The sequence below is a fragment of the Embiotoca jacksoni genome, unplaced genomic scaffold (genome assembly GCF_022577435.1).
Source record: "Embiotoca jacksoni isolate LCO1_2020_lvr unplaced genomic scaffold, fEmbJac1.0.p SCAF_7, whole genome shotgun sequence".
Taxonomy (NCBI): domain Eukaryota; kingdom Metazoa; phylum Chordata; class Actinopteri; family Embiotocidae; genus Embiotoca; species Embiotoca jacksoni.
In genome coordinates, this window is record NW_027185425.1 from 2,879,406 (window position 1) to 2,902,521 (window position 23,116).

Here is a 23,116-nt window from a genome sequence, read left to right on the forward strand (position 1 = left end):
AAAGAAGAGAAAGAAAGAAAGAAAGAAAGAAAGAAAGAAAGAAGAGAAAGAAGGAAAGGAAGAAAGAAAGAAAGGAAGAAAGAAAGAAAGAAAGAAAGAAAGAAAGAAAGAAAGAAAGAAAGAAAGAGAGAAAGAAAGAAAGAAAGAAAGAAAGAAAGAAAGAAGGAAAGGAAGAAAGAAAGAAAGGAAGAAAGAAAGAAAGAAAGAAAGAAAGAGAGAAAGAAACAAACAAACAAACAAACAAACAAACAAAAGTGAATAATTACTATTTTGTGAATATTTCATCACTTGCAAAGCAGTTGTTTTAGTCTCCCCTGTCTTCATATGTTTGTATAATTTATGAAGCACTTATTTCTATAAAGTTAACAAACTCAGGAAAACAATGCCTTTTCCAGCAAATCCAATTGGGTTTGAAAATCCTTTTTTTTTTTTTTTTAGCTTAAATGTATTGGAGTAAAATGCACAATATTTGCTCGTGAGATAGAGTAGAAGTGTAAAGTTGCATAAAATGGAAGTATTCAAGTAAAACAGCCTACAAATACCTCAAATGTTTACTAAGTACAATACTTAGTTACATTCCACACACAACAATAACACCGTTGTCTGATTTTCTTGTTTGTTTAAATATAAAAAAAAAAACAACTTTGCACTATTGTTTAGTTAGTTTTAATTCAATTTAATTATTCTATTTTATTTGATTCTATTTATTGTATATACTGTGCATTTTTTATATTTAATACCTTTTACTGTTGTTTTATTGCTTTCCTGTACCTATAACGCTGCTGTAGCGAAAAAAAAAAAAAAAAATCCCCTTGTGGGATTAATAAAGTATCTATCCAGATAGATATCTAGATATCTAGATATCTATCTTATCTGTCTGTCCTGCAGCTGGTTTCTCGATTTGCGGCACAGCAAATTACGCATGCGCACAGCGACCCCCACGGCTTGTAGCCCGCGCATGCGCAGGCGCAAATCCTCATAACCAGGACCAGTAGCGGGAGCTCAGGTCAGTCAGTCCAGTCAGCAGTCATCCACGCATCTATCTATATTCCGTTTTCTTAAATTAGCCACTTTAAGCTTCGCGATACCGCCCCCAATTTCAGCGTCGGTACGGAGCCGCCAGGCCGGGACAGAGACGGAGAGAGAGGCCTCGGCCATGGAAGCGCTCGGACCCGGTAAGAAATATAAAAGAAAACGGAGAAGGAGCGAGGAGCGGAGAGAGCGAGCCGTGTGTGGGGCCGGCGTGCGCAAATGCGTCGCTTCACTGGGGGCCGCGGCTGCGGCGAGGCCTCGACGCTGTGACGGGAAAACAAACCCGAGGCCCAGCCCGTGCGTTTGCGTAAATGTGTGCGTTACCGTATTTACAACGAGCGAGAGCCACGTTTCCCCCGTTACCACGAGGACGGTTCTCGTGTATTATCGGTTTTCCGGGTTTTCCGACAACCGTCTGCGCGGGTTTTATTTCTCAGAAGCACGCACGGCTCGTCGTGTCGGGGTTGGCATTGTGTGAGTGGGGATTTAACTGGGACCCTTCCTTCCTCCTTCCTTCCCGCGTCGTGGTGTGTTTACGTTGATGTTTGTTCTCGGTGTGTTTTGTCTTCGGCCCCGTAACCGCGACCTTATTTTTTTTTTTTTGCACCGGGAGACCACGGATATACCGTCGAGATAGATCAAATCCCCCCCCCCCCCCCCCCCCCCCCCCCTCTTTTCTGATTAACCTTTTTTTTTTTTCTTCTTTTTTTTTTTTAATAATGCACCATCGCCATCAGGTCTCTTCGGGCTGCCCCCGTCCAAGATGACAGCGAGGGGTGGAAAAAAACAAAATGAATGCAATAAAAACACATGTTACTGGCGTTAAATGAGCAGACGTGCGGATTTTGTGGCTCGCAATTTACTGTTTTTTTTTTTTTTTTTTTTTTTTTTAACGCGAGGCTGTCATTGGTTTACGCGCCTCTCCTTGGACAGCAAACCCCATGCGCCCGTGAGAGCACAGCAGGGATGGATGGCGCTTTTTTTTTTTTTATCGATCAGATCTGCGGGCCAGCTCCATAATAGTCGTCTCCCTATATGATAACAAAGGCAACGCAAATCTGCAGCGATCTTAACGATAAGGCGCGCAGAGGAAAGATAGTCACACACCTGTACACCCAGCGGTTGCGTTCTTATTGTCACGTCCTGCGAAACATGTCCAGTTTAATGTCCACCCTCCCGCACCCCAACCTCTCCTCCTCCTCCTCCTCCCCCCCCCCCCACATAGACAAACAGTTCTTTTTGTTTGTGAAACGCGTCCGTAGATAAATGAGGCACTTGAATGCATCTTGCAGAAGAAATGACCGTTTGTGCGACAGCTCGGGAGAGGGTTTATTTTGTTGACTGGCTGTATGACACACACTTCGTCCCACCAGCTCTAAACGAAAGGTGGTGGCTGGAGGAAAAAAAAAAATACAAATAAAAACCCGAGATGTTTTGTTTCAGAGCGGCAAATTTGCTTTGCAGCACCATTCATTCAAATGTTAAACAGATGCACCAGACAGGTGTGAAGCTCCTGAAGGGGATCTTTTGGAGACAACCAATATGGCACCAACATCCACGGGGTGGGTGTTTTGTGTGTCCTGGTGGACTTCATTGTACTTTGTTTGTACTGAAATGTGACTGGCCAGCTGCTGTTTTGAGATAGTGGTTGTATTTCAGTTTTGTTTACTTTTCCTCAGTGCAGTGTAGACGCAGACGTCCAATCAGATCAGTCATTGATAGGGATAAATACCAAGAGAACTATCTTTTGGGAAATTTCAATTTCGGAGCTGTTAAGCTCACATCAGGCCGCGCTGAAATGCTTGTTTTGTTGTAGAGATTAAAAAAAATACAGACGCAAGGCAGTTTAAGATTGGGGAAAATAAATTCTTACTATCGTTTGCCGTTGTTTTGACCTCCAGTACAATAGCAGCGTGCAGAAAAGACGCGTATTATTAGTTGGATTATGATGTGTAATAACACTTGGAGGGGTTGGAAGTTCGTGCCACAGCTGGATATCCTGTTCAGTAATGGTTCAACAAAAGAGCCACCACCTCTGGTTGTTGTCGGAACGTTTCTTCTTCTACGGCTTGTGGTATAATCGTGTAATGCGTGTCCCAACAACGCCGGTGTAAATCATCTCCCAAATTTGCGAGGTGCGATGAGTCGCGAGTTTGCTCTCCAGGTGGTGCGAACGGCGAGTTTACTCCACTCGAACATGTTCCAGATTGGGCGAGAAAGTCACAATTATCTCCAAAATTAGAGGAATCATTCCACTAAATTAACAGGCGGAGACGGGCGGGAAATATATGAAAACTCCAGTTTCTGGTAAAAAAAAAAAAAAAAAAATGTGGGAATGTTGGAGATTAATTTCAGTGCGAGTTATTACATAAACACTGTGTATTTCTGCTGCGCTGCCAATCAAAAAACATGCAATCCAGCAGCAGCAGCAGCTGTAAACACGGACTTTATTTGAAATGTATGTGGATAACACCAATTATGTTGCCTCATCAGTTCAAGTCAAAACCAACGGCGCCCGAACAGCCGAGAACTTTAAACTTCCCTCCTCCGACCAGAAGATATTTCCATCTTGGTCGGTAAACGTTTCTCGGTTTTCGTCCGCTTTCGCCACTTTGCCTCCTTAATCCAGGTGATTTGTAGGTGTGGGCGCTCCCTGCCCGCTGCTCTTCGTCTCTTGACTCATCACCGGGCCAGAGCCATCATCCCCGTGCGTATTTCAAGCCCCAGCTGTCTCTCCGCTTGATCGCTGTGGTTACCGGGGACATGCATAGCATCAGTGGGCTCCGCAGCGCACCAGTAGTGGCGCGCCGCGCTCCGAAAGTGCCGATTTCAAACATCAGATTGGCGAGGAGAGAGAAAGAAAAAAAAAAAAAATCTTTGCACCGCGTTGTGTTCAATGCCCATTTGGATCAAAGCTAAAAGATGCACGTAAGGAGCGAAAGGACTCGCTTGGCTCCGGTTGCGTGTGTCGTTTTCGCTGCCAGAAGACGCTAATTTCACTTCCTCAATGTAGATGCAGCTCCGTCTCACTCGGAGCAGACGCACAAAACTGTGGAGGAAGCTCGCTCGACGGAGTTGTTAAATCGAGGCCTCAATGTGAGACTTTTGTCGACTCTGTTGTGTCCCTATGTGTGATATCTAGCTCTCTCTAAATGTTTTATTGATGTTGTTCTTGCAGAGGAAGATGATTCACAGACCGGTTTAGATCGTCAGCTCCGTGTTTTGTTGTAATAACGCATGACGAGGTTTCTTAAGGATGGACGAGGAAGAGAAAAACATACAGGAAAGAAGTCACATTATAAAAGAGGTCTTGTAGATTGACGTGAATGTTGTTCTGCAAATTTGTCGCTTTAATTCCTGAATAAGTTTTCCTCTGTAATGTTGGGTGGCCTGCAGGGTCATGTGATGCTTCTCTCACTAAAAGTTGTTGTTGTTTTTGTTTTTGTCTGTGGTTGTCGCTGCACAACTTTTACCCCTGACGGGTTCTGTCCAGGTTGGGGCCGCTAAGATATCCTCGTTTGCATGAATGTAGGCCATGTTGTTGTTGTTGTTGTTGTTGTTTTTCTCATCGTAGCTGCATTACGACCACACGTTATACAAATAGATGCATTGTTCTTAATGCCATTTGATTTGAGATGCAAAAGTTACTTGAACTGTCGCTTGACAGGAAAATATTATTTTGATAATGAACTTTTAACTTTCTGAGTGAATTTAGTGGGGGGGGGGTAAATATTCTCAAGTTCCCATAACTCGGATATCATTATTTTCTGCTTTTCTTTACCATCTATTACTACAATCTTCGGGTTTAAGACTGTTGGTCCAAGAAACCAAACATTTGAAGAAGTCACTGTGGACGTGTGATTGACTATTTCTGGTGTTTAACTAACCAAACGAAGTAGATTAATTACAAGTAAAAGTAATCCTCTTACATTTAGTATCTTCTCACCGGTTGTTCTTTCAATTACATCTATTTAATTCTGCTTCTTCACTTGTTGCCATTTTGTTTACAGACATAACATCAGCTCACTAGTCCAAGTTGGAAACACATGTAGAGCTGAAATAACCGCTTTATCGGATTAAAAATGATTGAGTTATAATTTAGGCAATCATTTCAGGAATTGTTTTCTTTCTTGGTTGTCAGAATTTGTTGCTTTTCTTGGTTTTATGTGACAGTAAACGGAATATATTCTGGTTTTTGGACGGTCGGTCAGGCGATACAGTCAATCTGCAGATATCAACTTGTGCTTTTTGTGCACATTTTTCTGACGTTTTCCAGATGGTCCACCGATAAATTTAAACATCAGCGTTTCGGTGTCGTAGATTCGGCGGTGTTCACTTTCCTAAGCACGGGGCGAGTTGTGGAGGAAGGATGGCTTCAGGCATTTCACATTGAGAGACGCACATTTCTAAGTGTAGTAATGTGGCAGCTGAGGAGGCTATATATAGGTACAGCTCTGCTTTTGGTAGAAGAGGAAACCCTCGAACTCGCTGTGTGCCATGTAGTGGCTCAAATGCTTTCTGCAACACCTGTACATGCACACAGTGAGCAGAAAACCGAGAAAAGAAAAAAAAAAAAAAAGTACAGTGTCATAGTTTCGGATATAAAAGGACATTTTTCTCTGGCCTGGTGTTGGCCGGAAAATAAGTCTTACGACAGTGGATTTTCTCTCCCTACTACTGTAAAGCGCTGGAATATACATTAATAAAAAACATTTTTTTTTTTTAGCAAAAATGCCAGATGTTCTGCCTTTTTTGTTTCTTTTATTTGAGGACTTGAATATTTTGCGATTTAGGCCACGAGGTCAAAGAAATTTCAGTATTTTCTGACATTTTGTAAACAAAGTAATGAACTGAAAAAAACAACAACAATTGTCCGAATAATTGTGTCGTATTTATGGTATAGTAGTAAATGTTACGTACAATTTGCACAAACCCTGAATACAGCGTGAACTCCGAAAGGCCAGACCCGTTTGATGGTTTGCATACAGATCAATGCGAAGCGCGATTGAATGCGCCACGAGGTGCGAAGGGAGCTACGGCGCACGTGTGACGGCGCCGAGCGCGCTCGAGACGCATTAATGCGGAGACGAAAACACAATCGGCAGCTTCCAGCGTGGAGTACAACACTCGCGGAGCCTTTTGTTGCCATCAGTAACGAGGCCAGTAGGACAGAATGGAATGAATCATCGGAGGATCTTTAGTCCCAAGTCGTGACAAAGAGGAGCAGACATGCAACAAATGGCTGCTTATTTGACTGTATCGTAAACATAATGGGTTGGGTGGGGGGCGCGAATGGCTCGTTTGAATGATGGAGTAGGAGGGGGGTGGGGGGGGGGGTGTGAATGGCTCGTTTGAATGATGGAGTGGGAGGGGGAGGTGGGGGGGGGAGGGAGGTGATCTGGGGCCTAGGCTAGATGAGGGCATGTCGTGAATCGTGTTTTCAGGAAGGGATGGGGAGGGTCCCGATTGTCCGTGCTCTCGCTCTTCAGTTGCTAACTGGAGCGTGCGGGTGCATGGAGTTCAGGAGGACCCCCGCAGTCCCGTAGCTGTCAGCTAAAAGGCATCAAGCAGCCTCCTCCACCCTCCTTCAGTACCACCAGCAGTGTATTGTTTTAACTTTGGCATAAATATATTTCCTGACTTCTGATTATACTCTCAAATCTTTTCCACGCTTTGCCATTCAACACACCCTCTCTGTAGTGCCAGAGGATTTTTTTTTTTGTTGTTTTTTTTTTTTTTTTTGTCTTGGAGCATTTCGCAGACACTCTTGTGCCAAATGATGCATGGCGAGCCGCAGCAACGGAGGACTTTGACAAAGCGGGCGTCGCGGTGCCTCCTTTTCTCCCGTGTAAAACGTCGACGTCCGAGACGGACGACGACTCGCTGTGAGGTTTGACTGTAACGAGCGGCGGCCTCGGGTCTGAAGTGCACAAGCGCCGCTGCGCCCTCGTTCCCTGCAGCGGGGTTGTGTTGCGGTTCAAGTCGGGAGAACCGCGCGTGCACATGCGTTAACGCGAGTCGTGTGTGTGTGTGTGTGTGTGTGTGTGTGTGTGCACGCGGGGCGTGCACTGCGTGTAACGGTAATCCCCGACCCTCCGCGTGGCACCCCTCCATATGGCCCGGCTGCTGTCTGTCTGAGAGGAGCTCGGGTCTTTGTCTCGGCGTGAGGGGTGGGCGCCCTTGTGTGTCTGGGTGGAGCTGTGGGGCGGGCTGAAGGATAATTGCAGGTCATTGTTTTCGCCGAGGCCTCTTGTTGACCCATGTAGGTCAGGGGCCAGAGCCGCGGATCAATCAAAGCGTGCATGCGCCCCTGTGGGTTTTGTGAGGCCATTTTAGTGCATTCAAGCAGGTGGCATTGATGAGAGTTCGCAGCGAGCTTGGCGTTACGCATTCATCTTTCAAACGTGGCATATAATAATAATAATAATAAAAAAAAAAAAAAAAGATGAACAGGCCTACGTTCGGTTTAAATGCCAAACGGGCTTCATTTTAAGCTTCAGTTGGCTCTTGTTTAAAACATAGAAAGCTGTTGATATTCTCATGCGAAGTCAATAAAATCCTTTTGTAAACGTAATAAGTAACTGTTTCGATATGACATGTGAAAACGATAATCGACTCTTCTCTCCTTTCTCCTCAGGCCCGCCCGCCCCTACCTCTCTGTTTCAGCCTCCGCGGCGTCCCGGCCTCGGCACGGTGGGGAAACCCATCCGGCTCCTTGCCAACCACTTCCAGGTGCAGATTCCCAAGATTGATGTCTATCACTATGATATCGACATCAAGCCTGAGAAACGGCCTCGCAGGGTTAACAGGTAAACCGAACAACAAGGTGTGGGCTCAAAACGCGCATGGGAATGTTTTGGTTTTTTTTTTTTTTTTTTTTTTTTTCTCTCCCCAGTGGTGGGTTTATCTTTTATATGCTAGTAATCCTCTTTTGCAACTAAAAAAGCAGGCACACTCTTTAACTAGTCAATGCATGGCTGACCATCTGGTTTCCTGTGTCTTCCAGGGAGGTGGTGGACACAATGGTTCGGCACTTCAAGATGCAAATCTTTGGAGACAGACAGCCTGGCTACGACGGCAAGAGGAACATGTACACAGCACATCCACTGCCAATAGGGAGGGACAGGGTTGGTATTTCAAACTCTCTTTGTCAGGGGCACGTAAACACCATTTGCATGTCTTTTTGTGCATCTGGTGTTGAAGAGCATACCTTATTTTAAGAGGGAAATGACCTGCATGTTAAACGGGGTTAGTGGATTGGTTTGAGGAGGCAAACCAGATGTTTATGAGAGGAAGATTTCCATCTGAATTGTCCGTGAAGGTGTCGGACCAGGAGTGCGAGATCGGCATGATGTCTGTCGTTTGGGGTATTTAAGTGAGAGCTGCTAAAGCCCACTTCAGAACAAAGGACTAAAACGGGTCTTAAGACAACAGAAAAGTTTTAACAGTGTGAACCCCCTCCCCCGGCTCAGCTTGACTTAAGTCATCAGTTTAGCTTGTCTGGTCGCCAGTTGGCAGTTTTAGGACAGGGCTCCACTTTCGGCAGCCAATCAGCTCGTAGCAAAGTCAGCTGTTCATTAGCATTCATTAATGAATGCTAGATAGTGTCTTTTTCTGAGGTGGAGACGCCAACTAATGAATGACAGAGCTGCTCCAGATTAAAACGGGAGAACTTCTGTCTCAAGTTCACAGCGTAAATTTGTGAAAGGGTGTTCTGTTAAAGCACCGTTTATTTGAATACATTTTTCATCGCCGCTAACAATGCAACTGTTGCAAGTAACACACTATCGTCATTTATGTTTTGATACGCTACAAGTCACGTCGGGCCTGAAAAAGCTGGCAGTTAAACGTCGTCGCCGTGGAGATGTTAGAGCATCTTGTTTGGTTGCTTCTGTTTGTAGACTGGCAGGTTCTGAATTGGCTGTATTGGTCACATACAAGGAATTTGACTCCCGTTGTAACTTGTTCTCAACATACAGAAACAGACATAAATAGACATGTATTCAGGTAGAGAACACGCATATTCTGTTATATATATGTATATACATACATACACACACACACACACACACACACGCATACATACACACACACTCACACATGCACACACACACACGCAGACATATATGTGTGCATATACAGTGCATCTGGAAAGTATTCACAGCGCTTCACTTTTTCCATATTTTGTTATATTACAGCCTTATTCCAAAATGGATTAAATTAATTTTTTCCCTCAAAATTCTACACACAATACCCCATAATGACAATGTGAAAAATCTATTAAAAATCAGAAACGAAAAAAATCACATGTACATAAGTATTCACAGCCTTTGCCATTACACTCAAAATTGAGCTCAGGTGCATCCTGTTTCCACTGATCATCCTTGAGATCTGGGGAAGGGTACAGAAAAGTTTCTGCAGCATTGAAGGTCCCAATGAGCACAGTGGCCTCCATCATCCGTAAATGGAAGAAGTTTGGAACCACCAGGACTCTTCCTAGAGTCGGCCGCCCGGCCAAACTGAGCGATCGGGGGAGAAGGGCCTTAGTCAGGGAGGTGACCAAGAACCAGATGGTCACTCTGACAGAGCTCCAACGTTGCTCTGTGTAAGAGAGGAGAACTTTCCAGAAGGACAACCATCTCTGCAGCTCTCCACCAAGCAGGCCTGTATGGTAGAGTGGCCAGACGGAAGCCACTCCTCAGTAAAAGGCTCATGACAGCCCACCTGGAGTTACCAAAAGGCACCTGAAGGACTGTCAGACCATGAGAAACTAAATTCTCTGGTCTGATGAAACAAAGATTGAACTCTTTGGCCTGAATGCCAAGCGTCATGTTTGGAGGAAACCAGGCACCGCTCATCACCTGGCCAATACCATCTCTACGGTGAAGCATGGTGGTGGCAGCATCATGCTGTGGGGATGTTTTTCAGCGGCAGGAACTGGGAGTCTAGTCAGGATGGAGGGAAAGATGAATGCAGCAATGTACAGAGACATCCTTGATGAAAACCTTCTCCAGAGCGCTCTGGACCTCAGACTGGGGCGAAGGTTCATCTTCCAACAGGACAACGACCTGAAGCACACAGCCAAGATAACAAAGGAGTGGCTTCAGGACAACTCTGTGAATGTCTTTGAGAGGCCCAGCCAGAGCCCAGGCTTGAACCCGATTGAACATCTCTGGAGAAATCTGAAAATGGCTGTGCACCGACGCTCCCCATCCAACCTGATGGAGCTTGAGAGGTCCTGCAAAGAAGAATGGGAGAAACTGCCCAAGAATAGGTGTGCCGAGCTTATAGCATCATACTCAAAAAGACTTGAGGCTGTAATTTCTGCCAAAGGTGCTTCAACAAAGTATTGAGCAAAGGCTGTGAATACTTATGTACGTGTTATATTTTCGTTCTTTATTTTTAATAGATTTGCAAAAATTTTAAACTATTTTCACTTTGTCATTATGGGATATTGCGTGTAGAATTTTGAGGAAAAAATTAAAAAGAATTTAATCCATTTTGGAATAAGGCTGTAACATAACAAAATGTGTGTGTGTGTGCGCGCGCGCGTATGTATGCGTGTGTGTGTGTGTGTGTGTGTGTGTGTGTGTGTGTGTGTGTGTGTGTGTGTGTGTGCGCGCGTGTGTATGTATGTATGCGTGTGTATGTATGTATGCGTGTGTATATATATATATATATATACACATATACACAGCTAAATAATAGTGTAATTGTGCAGAGTGCAAATTGTGAGTAGTTGCATGTTTCAAATCTATGGAAGATACAACTCCTCTCGGACTCCCACTTTTCCCTGCGTCTGCCCTCTTTGGTCACTTGTGTTTTTGTTCATGTCGTTCAAAATAATAAAGACTGAAATGTAAACCAAATCCAACCGAACAGTAAATACGACGTAGAGTACAAATACCTTTTTTGTTTTTGTTTTAGTTTGACATTTTGACTTTGACTTTGAGTTTACTTTTCCAAGTGAAATAAAAAAAAAAAAAACCCCACTAAGTTATAATTATAAATACAGGCAATCTGCTTCTTCAAAAAAAAGATTTTATGTCCCCTCCATAAACAGACTTAAGATTTTCTCCAGTTTTTGGCCTCTTGTTTACACCTGTTGACCGTGTGCGGGCGCACTGATGAAATGCTTGGACGCTGACTCATCTTTCGTGGTTTGAGAGACAAATTGATTCACCGAGGACTCTTTCTGTGTTGCTCTCTTCTTTCAATCTACTCTGCCCTTGGATATTTATCGCTCGTTGTCCTCTGTCAGACGCTCTTCAATCAATTTCCCTCCGCTGATCATTTGTCTCCGTCCCGCTCTATGTCTCCGTCCTCAGGTGGACCTGGAGGTGACCCTGCCTGGCGAGGGGAAGGACCAGACGTTCAAGGTGTCTCTGCAGTGGGTGTCTGTGGTCAGTCTTCAGATGCTGCTGGAGGCCCTGTCAGGTCACCTTAATGAGGTCCCGGAAGACTCCGTTCAGGCTCTGGATGTCATCACGCGGCATCTGCCTTCCATGAGGTACCTCTATTCAACCGTCTCCGCCTTCTCACAGACACACATTTATGTTCACCGCTGGTTATTTACTGCGGCAGTTATTGCTTTTATCGGGTTTTTTTTTTCTGTATAGTTTAATTTCCTGCTGTCTTGTTGGATGGATTTATTTACCTGCAGTATTTTCAGGGAATTCACTCCCCGACAGTGTGATGATATTCAATGATGTGCTTCTCTTCTTAATGAATTTTCCATCTTTGATATGGACGTCACGTCACACCAAACATGTGACTCTGATTATTCTGATCATTTATAATCTCTCTGTCTGATGTTCCCAGATCTCTTTTCTGAGGGTTTTTTTATTTATTTTATTTTTTTTTTACATTTTCTGTTACACAGATGGTTGGATGGTTAATAATTTAGACTATAGCCTCAGAGAATTATGTCTGTTTATTTGATTGTAATTCTCGTCTATCTGAGAAGCACTTTGATCATCTTGTCAGACACAAGAATATATTTTGATCTCTCGCCATGTTTCATTAATGTCTGCATCTTTTTTTTATAATTTTTTTTAATTTATTTACCTGTTGAGCCCAAATATTTTACTGCACATACTTAACTAATATAAACACGCTGAATGTGTTTATTGAGAAATAATCCAGTTGTCACAATTTGAGTTTATGGCGTCAACGCTGATCGATTGGGTCCCACACAGGTACACTCCAGTGGGGCGTTCGTTTTTCTCGCCTCCGGAGGGTTACTACCATCCTCTCGGTGGAGGCAGGGAGGTGTGGTTTGGTTTCCATCAGTCTGTCCGTCCTGCCATGTGGAACATGATGCTCAACATCGATGGTAAGACCTGATCCCACACATGAAGAATGTTAATGCGGTGACTGTTATGATTAATATATTGTTGGACCTGCAGTCTGAATCTTGCTGATGTTTGATGTGGGTGATTATTGGCTGAAAAAAATAAACGGTCTGATGCTGTTGTCTCTGCCCTGTTTTAGCCACGTCAGCCACTTCTTTCTTGAAAGGCTGGATTACACGAATAAAATGTACACATTTAACACCAAACACATCTACTGACATAAAAGGACGCTGAGTAGACAAATGGAATTTCTCAAGTAACGACCGTATGCATAAGAAGAGAAAACACATGCAGTTTCTTTCTGCTGCACATAAACTCGGAAAAAAATAATGAGTATTCGTCTCCAAACCGTCTTAATGAGTCACTGAAGTGATGTTATCTCAGTGGGTTTAGGTGTTGTGGTAACAGTGGGGGATGGTGAGCAGTTATTTAATTTAAAACTATGCATTTTCACCTCCATTTTTTTTGTTATTATCATCAGAATATTTATTTATAAATGCACCAAACGTTGGTAAAACCAAGCTTCTACATTACATTTCATGTAGCTGACTCTTTTATCCAAAGCGACTTGCAGTAAGCGACAACAATTCTAGTGAAGCTGTTGTGGCTTGGGTGCAGCACCCAAGTGTTTTTTTTTCACCGCACATCTGATTGAAAGGAAAACCCTGTTACAGATAAGAGTAGCTTGTAATTGAAATCCTGAAATATGTATAATTGACAAGTAGGACGTGCTCATTTCAGATGATGATATGACATGATAATTTCTTAGTTTGAATATTTGCTGTATGAATAATTTGAATCTACAAAGTAACTAAAGCTGCTCAACCAATACGGTGTAGGAAAAAAACCACAGTATTTCCGAGGTTCAATTTAGTGGATTAGACTCATAAAGTAGCATCAAATAGAAATACCCAAGTAAAGTACAAATACCTCAAAATTGCACTCAAGCACGTCACTTGAAATTCTGCTTGGTTACTTTCCATCACTGCATACTTCTGGTAAATTACTCGACGGCAGCCTCCTGCCTCGTTTCGTTTATGCAGTTTGCTGTCTGAACACCCGTAACGTCTGTTGAAACTGTAAAACGCAGCTTGTTGGGATCGTTTGCATGTAAAATGTGTTCATAAACAAACAGATTCTGAAGCGTCTTTGCTAATTTCTGTGACGGATTGAATAACGTCGAACCATCTGAACAGCGTATCTGTTTTCTCTCCCCAGTGTCGGCCACCGCTTTCTACCGCGCCCAGCCTGTGATTGAGTTCATGTGCGAAGTGCTCGATATACAGAACATCAACGAACAGACCAAACCGCTGACCGACTCGCAGCGCGTCAAATTCACCAAGGAAATACGAGGTGAGCGTTTATGATCAGCAGACGCACCAATGAAGCCGTTCATCTAACGAACACATTATAAACAAAACTTTTATGACTCTCTTCCAGCTCACCCCAGAAGTAAGTGTGTGAGAACGAAATGAAACTACACTCACTCCAGATACATTACCATGTTGTATCTGCACCACAAATACACACAGCTCCACCTACACCAAGGCTAAACACTTGTCCTTAGCCCGGAGGAATTATTGTGTGTCCGCATTTGAACAGAAATGAGGGGGTCTTAAATCTGAAAAAGCATGTCCATGAGATTCATAAAGGATCTCCTGAATAAAGATGCGCTTTTTGTTTAAATCTTTCTCATGCAAAGAGTACAGCCATTTCATGCAGCTGTGACCTTTTGCGCGCTCAGCAATAACAGAGCCCGCAGAAAGCCTTGCAGCAGCTCCTGGCATGTTTCACATTTGTTGTAATTCAGAGCTAAGAACTCTCAGCTGCATGTTTTCTGCTACTGCAGACACTTGTAAGCCTTCTGCTGTCTCCCTTCTGGTTTTGCTGAAGCAGAGTTGTGACAAATGTCTATAATAGGAAACTGCAGAGAGCTGTGTGCATCTGGCATGTCAGCACCACTTTGTGGTGGCCTCAAAATAACAGTAGAACAACGATGGACCACAATTCCAACCTGCTAAAGATAAAAGAATTTAAATATTTGAAATTGCAATTGGTGGGTGGGGGGTCCTGGCTCTGTTGTAATTATTTCGTAACGATGCTTTCTTGTGTGCTTTGAACAGGCTTAAAAGTTGAGGTCACACATTGTGGTCAGATGAAGAGGAAGTATCGTGTGTGCAATGTCACGCGCCGACCTGCCAGCCACCAAACGTAAGCATCATTCCTGCACTCATCAGTTTGTTCACCCTCATACGTCGGCAAGTACAAAACTGTGTGTGCAGGAAAAAGTAAAAAAAAAAAAAAAAAATATATATATATATATATATCACAAGGCCTCGTAAATATATAATAAATCCATCTCTGGTGGTGTTTTCATTTTGTGCTTTTGTTTTACAAACTCATGCAGAGTGTGTACTTCGTCCACGTTTCTTCACAGGTTCCCCTTACAGCTCGAGAACGGCCAGGCCATGGAGTGCACAGTAGCTCAGTATTTCAAGCAGAAGTACAATCTCCAGCTCAAGTACCCACATTTACCTTGTCTGCAAGTAGGACAGGAACAGAAGCACACCTACCTTCCCCTGGAGGTTAGAAAGAGGCTGCTATGAATTTGTTTTAAAAGTTGTTGGCCTTTAACCTCCAATATTTCCCCCCTTTAATTTTCCACTGTTGTTCCTCCTATGTGATTGATATTTGTTCAACAAATGAAATGATTCTTCCCACTCTGCAGGTCTGTAACATCGTAGCAGGCCAGCGGTGCATCAAGAAACTGACAGACAACCAGACATCCACCATGATCAAAGCTACAGCTCGGTCGGCTCCCGACAGACAGGAAGAGATCAGCAGACTGGTGAGTGATGACGCCCTCTTGGGGTGGGAGTTAAATTTTTTTTTAAAAAAGACCTTTTTTTTTTGTGTGTGTGTGTGGATCATTTACACCTTGTCTCTTCCTCTCTTCCTCTTCATCCTTCCCCAGGTCAAAAGTAACAGTATGGTCGGGGGCCCGGACCCTTACCTGAAAGAGTTTGGCATTGTGGTGCACAATGATATGACGGAGGTGACAGGGCGTGTTCTCCCGGCACCCATGCTTCAGTATGGGGGCCGGGTGAGTACCGACACAGGACGTGACTGTGGCAGGGTGAGTACAATAGAAAATTTCAAATGAATTAAAAGACTATTCAAAATGTAAGTTTACTGGAGGTTTAGTTGATGCAATTAATTCAGGAGGTGAATAGATACAGTATTCAGCTTTGATATATGCAGACCTGTAAGACCTGGAACGTGCCTCTTGTTATAATCCTGTGGTGCCTCTCAGCAGTCTGCTAAGTCTGAGTCTCCCTCATGTACTCCTTCCCTTCATAGTGCTGGTAAATGACAGCCTGGATTTTTACCTGCAGCGTCTGTGTGAGTGAGGAAGTGAGACGAAGAGACCCAGCTACGTAGCAGTAACGTTAAATCAATATAAAAGATTCACTTTTACTGCTTTAGATCCTGTGGAGTGAATTTTACTTTTATATCTCCAATCTGAGAATGAAGAGGTTCATATAAATACTACAGTGGCTGGAATGAAGCAGCCAATTCGGAGGCAGCGCTCAATGATGCCGTTAAGATAAGATGAAACTTTAAAGATCCCCGTTGGGGACGTTGCTTTAGCTTTCTCTTTACATTTTCTGCTTCTCTGCTCCAAAAACCAAAAATAAACATTCCCGGTGCCAGGCTTAAATCCCGCCGCTGGCTGCCTCGACTATATGTTGGTGAATAAACCCCAAGATCCTATCACAACACCCTCTGCAAGACTTGGCCACTTGCCAGCAGGGAAATCGAGTCTAATCGGCTTCAAGTGAAATGCCCTTAAGTGTAGACTGACAGCTTTCCCGATTTCTGTGATCACTCTGAATGAATGAACCTTTCATTTTGTTCAGCGGCACGCTGACGTTGGCTGACGTAAAGTCGCAATTAAAGCACTCGCAGGAAATAACATGAATACTTCCTGATGAGGCTTGTATGGGAAAAGGTGAAGTCTATTTGTGTAACGTGCGCTGAGATGGTGAAGCTTTTTACAATTACTGACAGCAACCTATAAACATTTTTAAAATCCTGAAGCTAATCAGATAAAATATCTTTGAAACCACCTTATGAAGAGATGGAGAACTTTTCTTGGGATTCCTCTCTATAATGTTGTTCAGTGTGGTCACTTGTTTTGGAGAATAAAGCTCTTAATGACCTTTGGCAAATCCTGTTAACTTAATTGAAAGCCACTTTTCTTTGAATTTGTATTCACGACCACGCTCAAACTTAGAAGCACTGTAATGAGGTCGGTTTGAGTAGATACAGCTCTCCTTGTGTTGGGAGTCCTGATAGGGGAAAAATATAAAAACAGGATATTTATGTGCGAAGAAACTGAGCATTTCTCCTCTAAACAAGCCTCACGAGGCTAAAAGGAACGTCCAGGATACGTTTTTATGAATGTCAAATCTATTTAATGAGTCTAAACAACAGCAGTAAAACTGCTCATATTATTTGAGCACATTTCATTTCTGCCACATTCACATTTGTCTGTATTGATGGAGAATTGAAGGTGCGGGTAGGGCTGTCGTATCTTTTGTATTGGCTCATCCAACCGGTGGGTTGACTAAGAGAATAGGGACACTCTCCACAGAACAAAACCGTGGCGACGCCCAACCAGGGCGTGTGGGACATGCGGGGGAAGCAGTTCTACGCCGGGATTGAGATCAAAGTGTGGGCCGTGGCTTGTTTCGCCCCACAGAAACAATGCCGGGAGGACCTGCTCAAGTAAGTCGCAGCCTTCGCTCTGTTTTTTTACCGCATTTTATCAAACGTTTTTGAGTCTTTAAGCTCTTGTCGCTCAACACTACATGCAAACGGCATCCCGTCGATGTGCGGTTACAGAACCAGAACATAAACAAACCATGTTCCCCGAATAAGAGTTAACGATGCATTCGGTTGGCTAAAGTCGGATTTCCGAAGTTGGAAGAATCGACCCCTCAAAACCCGTCACGGCTGCCCCTGCAGTGAAAGCTGTAGTTATACTACTTATTAACATTTCTGTCTTGTTTGTGCCACTGAATCAGTCACGCACACGTTACCGTCTAACTTCCGTCTGTGTTACAGTGTTTATATACACAAAATACAGCGCAGCTCCGACCCAGGGGATTTACACCTGCCATAAGAGGGTCAAAGTTCAGACTTGATTTAATTCCTGGTCTACTGGATGCGAGTACGTCTTGCTCTCTTCCATACGGGCATGAATATGGTTGCAAATGTCAAGTCTTCCTGCATCACGTTGGATAACTAATCAGGCGGTTAAAGTGATCGTCATCCTGCAACAGTTGGACCCGCATCAAATTCTGCCGACTGGCAGCAAGTCAAGCCGCACCGAAATCATTTTTAATGTGTAGATTTATGTCCTCCAGTGTCACAAAGGGCTCACAAAACAGTAACCGAACATGAGTGTTATTGTAAACACTGGACTGCAAATTGAGTGCATGTTTAAAAATGCGAAAGTGGACAAAAAGGCATCTTTGCTTAGCAGTATTACAGGACTACCGCTGTGCTGCTATCACCGCTCACTGTCTTTTTAGTGGACCTAATGAGCCACCAGTGTGCACGTAGCAGGATGTGGGCACAGCAGGCCGCCGCTTTATCTGCTTCTGAGCGTCTGATCGGGGAGAAATCACTCGCCCGTGATCTAATAGGCATTCGTGTTCACATTGTTACCAAATGATTTGCAAATTATGTACATCAGTGAGGATTTCTAACGAGCCCTGAAATGTTTTTTTTTTTTTTTTTTTTTTAACAGGAGCTTCACTGATCAGCTGAGGAAGATCTCAAAGGATGCTGGGATGCCCATTCAGGGGCAGCCATGTTTCTGTAAATACGCCCAAGGAGCTGACAGCGTGGAGCCAATGTTCAAACACCTCAAGATGTCTTACGTAGGGCTGCAGCTGATTGTGGTCATCCTGCCTGGCAAAACCCCCGTCTACGGTAAGAAACGAGATTCTATCAAACGAGGGAAAGCTTCATGGATATGTGGACGGAGCGACTAACCCCGGTCACGTCTGTCCTCTCCTCTGCAGCGGAGGTGAAGCGGGTGGGCGACACCCTCCTCGGCATGGCCACCCAGTGCGTCCAGGTGAAGAACGTGGTGAAGACGTCCCCTCAGACCCTCTCCAACCTCTGCCTCAAGATCAATGCCAAGCTGGGAGGCATCAACAACGTCCTGGTGCCTCATCAGAGGTCAGTGAGTTTTTTGTTGTTGTTGTTGTTGTCGTGATTTCCTTCCTGGAATGCAGATGGATGGGAGGCTGGAATGATTCTTGGCTTAGAGTGACGATTGCTCGGATGCTTTCTGAAAATAAACGGTCTCCTGGTAATCACGAGGAACAGAACATTGCGGGAAGTAATAATCATTATCGTTTACGTATAAACTTTGCAGTTCTTGGCGTTTACTTACTTAAATTCTAAATCTCGGGGTATAACTTTCTAATGGCGTTTGGCTTGCGCGTCAGGATGATCATCTCTTTTGGACTCTTGTGTTGAAGGTCAAATTTTCCATGCGTCATTTTCTTCGTAGTTAGCCGTTTCTTTATGGAATCAAAGATGAAACCAAACTCACTTCAGTCTTTCTTTCTTCCGTCTGGTTTTCAGGCCCTCCGTGTTCCAGCAGCCCGTCATCTTCCTGGGTGCCGACGTCACTCATCCTCCGGCAGGTGACGGGAAGAAGCCGTCCATCGCGGCAGTGGTGGGCAGCATGGACGGCCACCCCAGCCGATACTGTGCGACGGTGCGAGTCCAGACGTCTCGACAAGACATGTCCCAGGTAACTTCAGGCTGCAGTACTTGTTGTTCGCGATGGGCATTTTAAGCAAAAATATTCTTCGATATTTACTGGGAACTAAGTCGTTTGAAGACGCGTTCTTCTTCTGCTTCTTTTGTTGCGGTAGCTAAACGGCTTTTATGTGCATTACCGCCACGTTCTCACAGCGGTAACGTGTTACTAGCAGACGCCGGTAAAAACGAGGGAAAATATATTATGAAAGACAAGACAGTAGTCTCAGAAATTCTTCGATTTTGTTTTATGATTAAATAATGTTGAAAAAGTCACCGCTCATCCCTATTGACGCTGAAAGAGGGTTTCTTAGGGTTAAATGCATTACTCGATCATGATTCTGTTTGCAGCAAAGTAATTCAGTTCATGAAATTAGACTCGGGTTTATAGACATATCTCTCCCATCATAGCCTGATTAAAGTTTAAACCAAAGTTGACTGTGTGTTTTGTGAAGCTCCCTCTGTTCTTTCCTCCACTCTGAGTCTAAATCAGATTTTTTTTTTTTTTTTTTTTTTTTTTGTCTCTTCAGGAGCAGCTCTTCAGTCAGGAGGTTATCCAAGACTTAACCAACATGGTGCGGGAGCTGCTCATCCAGTTCTACAAGTCGACGCGCTTCAAGCCCACACGCATCATCTACTACCGTGGCGGAGTGTCTGAGGGACAGATGAAACAGGTGAGAGATGGACAGTTTGTTTTCATGCTCGGCTTCAGAATATTTCTGGCAGGATTTTTGCCATTTTGCTGGGCGAGATCTGCTAGAAAATAACAGCAGCTGTGACTTATGCGGGGAGACTGTCAAAATCCTGATTTAAAGATGGCGTGCAGCTTCAGTCCAGATTGATGACCAGGCCACAAATCATAAATTTGTGTGAAATAAACAGAAAAACGGCATATTGCAGTCAATGCATTGCAAGCGTGTGCATTTCTTTGTATTTCAGGTAGCATGGCCGGAGCTCATAGCCATCAGGAAGGCGTGCATCAGTCTGGAGGAGGACTACCGGCCGGGCATTACGTACATCGTGGTCCAGAAACGTCACCACACTCGTCTCTTCTGCTCGGACAAAGCCGAGAGGGTCAGTAGGAGTTCACTGCACTATGATGGGATGCGTTTGAATTGTTTCAATTATGCAACACTTTTGCTTCAAGCTGTAATCTTGAGAGATGACCTCGTGTCTCGCAGGTTGGGAAGAGCGGTAACGTTCCAGCGGGCACCACGGTGGACAGCACCATCACACACCCGTCCGAGTTTGACTTCTACCTGTGCAGCCACGCTGGGATTCAGGTGAGGGACGCAACGAGCTCACGCTCTTATTTTACTATTACATGTGAAGTTCTCCAAAAATTTGTATGCTGAATAAAAATGTCTCCACTTGGTGAGAAATTGACTCCCATTTTTGCAGCATTATTTGAGCTTGTTGCAGTTTTGCTCTGTGGACACATCACTTCTTTTTTTCTTCTTTTTTTTTTGCTCGTCAGTATAAAACACTGTAAATTGTAAATATAACTACAAACAGACCATTGCAGCAATTAGTGCATATTACAGCATTTCCTCTTTGCTCTCGAGTTGGTCTGCTGGATCTCAGCTCGCTTACTGTTGCTGCACTTCTTTAAACAGAAAGGACTTTATGTGTACAAAGTAAAAAAAAACAAAAAAAAAAAAAACGACAAACATACCTCGAGCAGATTTGTCATTTTGGCCCGAGTGACTTTCAGACAACCAACTTTTTCAGACAACCAACTTTTTAGATGTAATTTGTGTGTTGTTCTCAACTTTTTGGAAATCACCGATGGGCTGTTGACTTTAAACATGTTACGTTCCCTCGTCCGTCAGGGAACCAGTCGTCCCTCCCACTACCACGTCCTGTGGGACGACAACTGTTTCACGGCTGACGAACTGCAGCTCCTCACCTACCAGCTGTGCCACACCTACGTCCGCTGCACGCGCTCCGTCTCCATCCCGGCGCCGGCCTACTACGCCCGGCTCGTGGCTTTCCGAGCCCGTTACCACCTGGTGGACAAAGACCACGACAGGTGAGGTGGCCCTGAACATCTGTGGTTCGGTTCAAGAGATGATGACGAGCCAATCGTTGGGCCGAACCCAGATGTTCTCACATCAGACGGAAGATTCAGGACGAGACGAAGCCGTTTTGAAACGTTGCAGGGAAAAGTTGCAGCAATGTGAACTGGCCCGTCTCAACTTGACTCGAGCCAGCTGACAATGTCACCAAGTCTCCAGTGGTCAGTTTTATGATGTTAGGCGCGGCACCTTTTTCAACAGCCAATCAGCTCGTAGCAAAGTCAGCTGGTATCAAAATGGTTGAATTTTTAGACGGAAGAAAGAAAGGATTCATAAAATCATAATCAGTGTAGACGAGACGGGAGAGAAAGCAGTCTAGATTGTCCCGAGACCAGTTGAGGCGCTTCTGGTTCCCGTGGAAACCGACTAAAGCACCTGCCCACTGGACCACAGCTCCTGTATCGTGTATTATGCCTGTACCTTCTATTTCCTGCATTTAATGATGTGATGTCATCGCTGACAGCCAAACTAAATCCTTCCCCTCTCTGTCCTGCAGCGCTGAAGGCAGCCACGTGTCGGGCCAGAGTAACGGCCGGGACCCCCAGGCGCTGGCCAAGGCCGTTCAGATCCACTATGACACCCAGCACACCATGTACTTTGCCTGATCTAAGCGTGCATGTCAGCCAGTCCATCTGTGGATCCCCCTTTCTTTTTTTTTTTGATTGTCTTTTAATCTCTTATTTGCCAGTTTTCTCATGTTTTCCATCATCCCTCTCTTCTTGTAGTCTGTACCTTTCTCATCATACTCACTGTAAGTTTTTCTGAATCTGCACCAAAGCGGCTAATGGAGGGGAGGGGGGGAGGGAGAAGGGGAGGGGGGGCTGTTTCAAGGAACAATCTTCAACCAGCGTTCCCAATCAAGCCGCCTTTTTTTAACCAGCAATCAAGCACTGCGAACCCCGAAGGGTTTCCAATGCACAAAAGAAAACGAAAAAACAAAAACAAACCACACACACAACACAACACAACACACACACACACACACACAACACACACACACACACACACAACACAACACGTACTACAAGTTGAGCCATTATCTTTGAGTTTGTTTTTGTTTTTTCTATTTGAATGTCTGCACTCATGTGTTTGTAAGATACACTGAGCGAGGGAGCGCGTCGGCACAATTCGGCCGCGGCTCTCCAGCTCTCCCAGCTAAGCAGGACTCTTATCTACTTTTACCTCAAAGCCCCTTTGGGCAAAATCTGTCACAAGGTCTTGGGTTTATCGGGTGGCGGGGAGGGAACTCTACACGGACAGAGATGGAGGGGAGTTGACCTTTTGAGAATGATATATATACATATAAATATATATATATTTTTCCTTTTTATGAGCGTGTGTTTTAACTTTTTCTCCTTTTCAGTCTTTTACAAGCGAGGTGACCTGGGTGTTCCATGCCCATTGCTACTTTCCCTCCCATTTTAGCGAAGAATAACGCGAGTGTGTGTGTGTGTGTGTATATGTGTGTGTGAGTGCGCGAGTGCCAGTGCGTGTGTGTGTGTGTGCGTGCGCGCGTGTGCATCTCTGTATATACATGTACTGCTGTATGAGTGCGTTTGCGTGTGCATGTGTGTTTCATGGCAGGCCACTGAATTGTAAAGGGAAATCAAGGAGATAACTGCTGTAAATGCCTCAGATTTGTTGTTTTTATATTCACACATACAGTACATATAAGCATATATTTACATCTATAGAGCAACTTTGAGACATATGACTTAAACAGGCCTCCTGGAGGCCGGTGTGGGTATTTGTAGCAGACTTGGCTCGCTTGGCAACTGAAATGCTTTCGAGTTACACGTTGTGAGC

General features: G+C 44.3%; 1 protein-coding gene across 6 annotated transcripts in view; it reads left to right on the forward strand.

Annotated features, from left to right (window-relative positions):
* ago4 (argonaute RISC component 4) overlaps positions 1–22,101 on the forward strand; it is a 23,503-nt gene extending 1,402 nt beyond the window's left edge. Inside the window, exons 1-20 of one of the 6 annotated variants that reach the window (XM_069175756.1) lie at positions 1,000–1,175; positions 7,670–7,841; positions 8,039–8,159; positions 11,361–11,542; positions 12,231–12,367; positions 13,605–13,739; positions 13,827–13,838; positions 14,510–14,597; positions 14,824–14,971; positions 15,115–15,234; positions 15,361–15,522; positions 17,029–17,177; positions 18,205–18,389; positions 18,482–18,641; positions 19,053–19,224; positions 19,763–19,906; positions 20,172–20,306; positions 20,414–20,515; positions 21,065–21,264; positions 21,807–22,101. In XM_069175756.1, the coding sequence (XP_069031857.1) occupies positions 1,157–1,175; positions 7,670–7,841; positions 8,039–8,159; positions 11,361–11,542; positions 12,231–12,367; positions 13,605–13,739; positions 13,827–13,838; positions 14,510–14,597; positions 14,824–14,971; positions 15,115–15,234; positions 15,361–15,522; positions 17,029–17,177; positions 18,205–18,389; positions 18,482–18,641; positions 19,053–19,224; positions 19,763–19,906; positions 20,172–20,306; positions 20,414–20,515; positions 21,065–21,264; positions 21,807–21,915 (2,652 nt within the window). In that variant the 5' untranslated portion in view covers positions 1,000–1,156 and the 3' untranslated portion in view covers positions 21,916–22,101. Of the gene's footprint in view, positions 1–999; positions 1,176–7,669; positions 7,859–8,038; positions 8,160–11,360; positions 11,543–12,230; positions 12,368–13,604; positions 13,740–13,826; positions 13,839–14,509; positions 14,598–14,823; positions 14,972–15,114; positions 15,235–15,360; positions 15,523–17,028; positions 17,178–18,204; positions 18,390–18,481; positions 18,642–19,052; positions 19,225–19,762; positions 19,907–20,171; positions 20,307–20,413; positions 20,516–21,064; positions 21,265–21,806 lie in introns of those variants that run through there. The other 5 variants (XM_069175757.1, XM_069175758.1, XM_069175760.1 and 2 more) reach the window with 5 other exon arrangements.
* Positions 22,102–23,116: the final 1,015 nt, after the last annotated feature.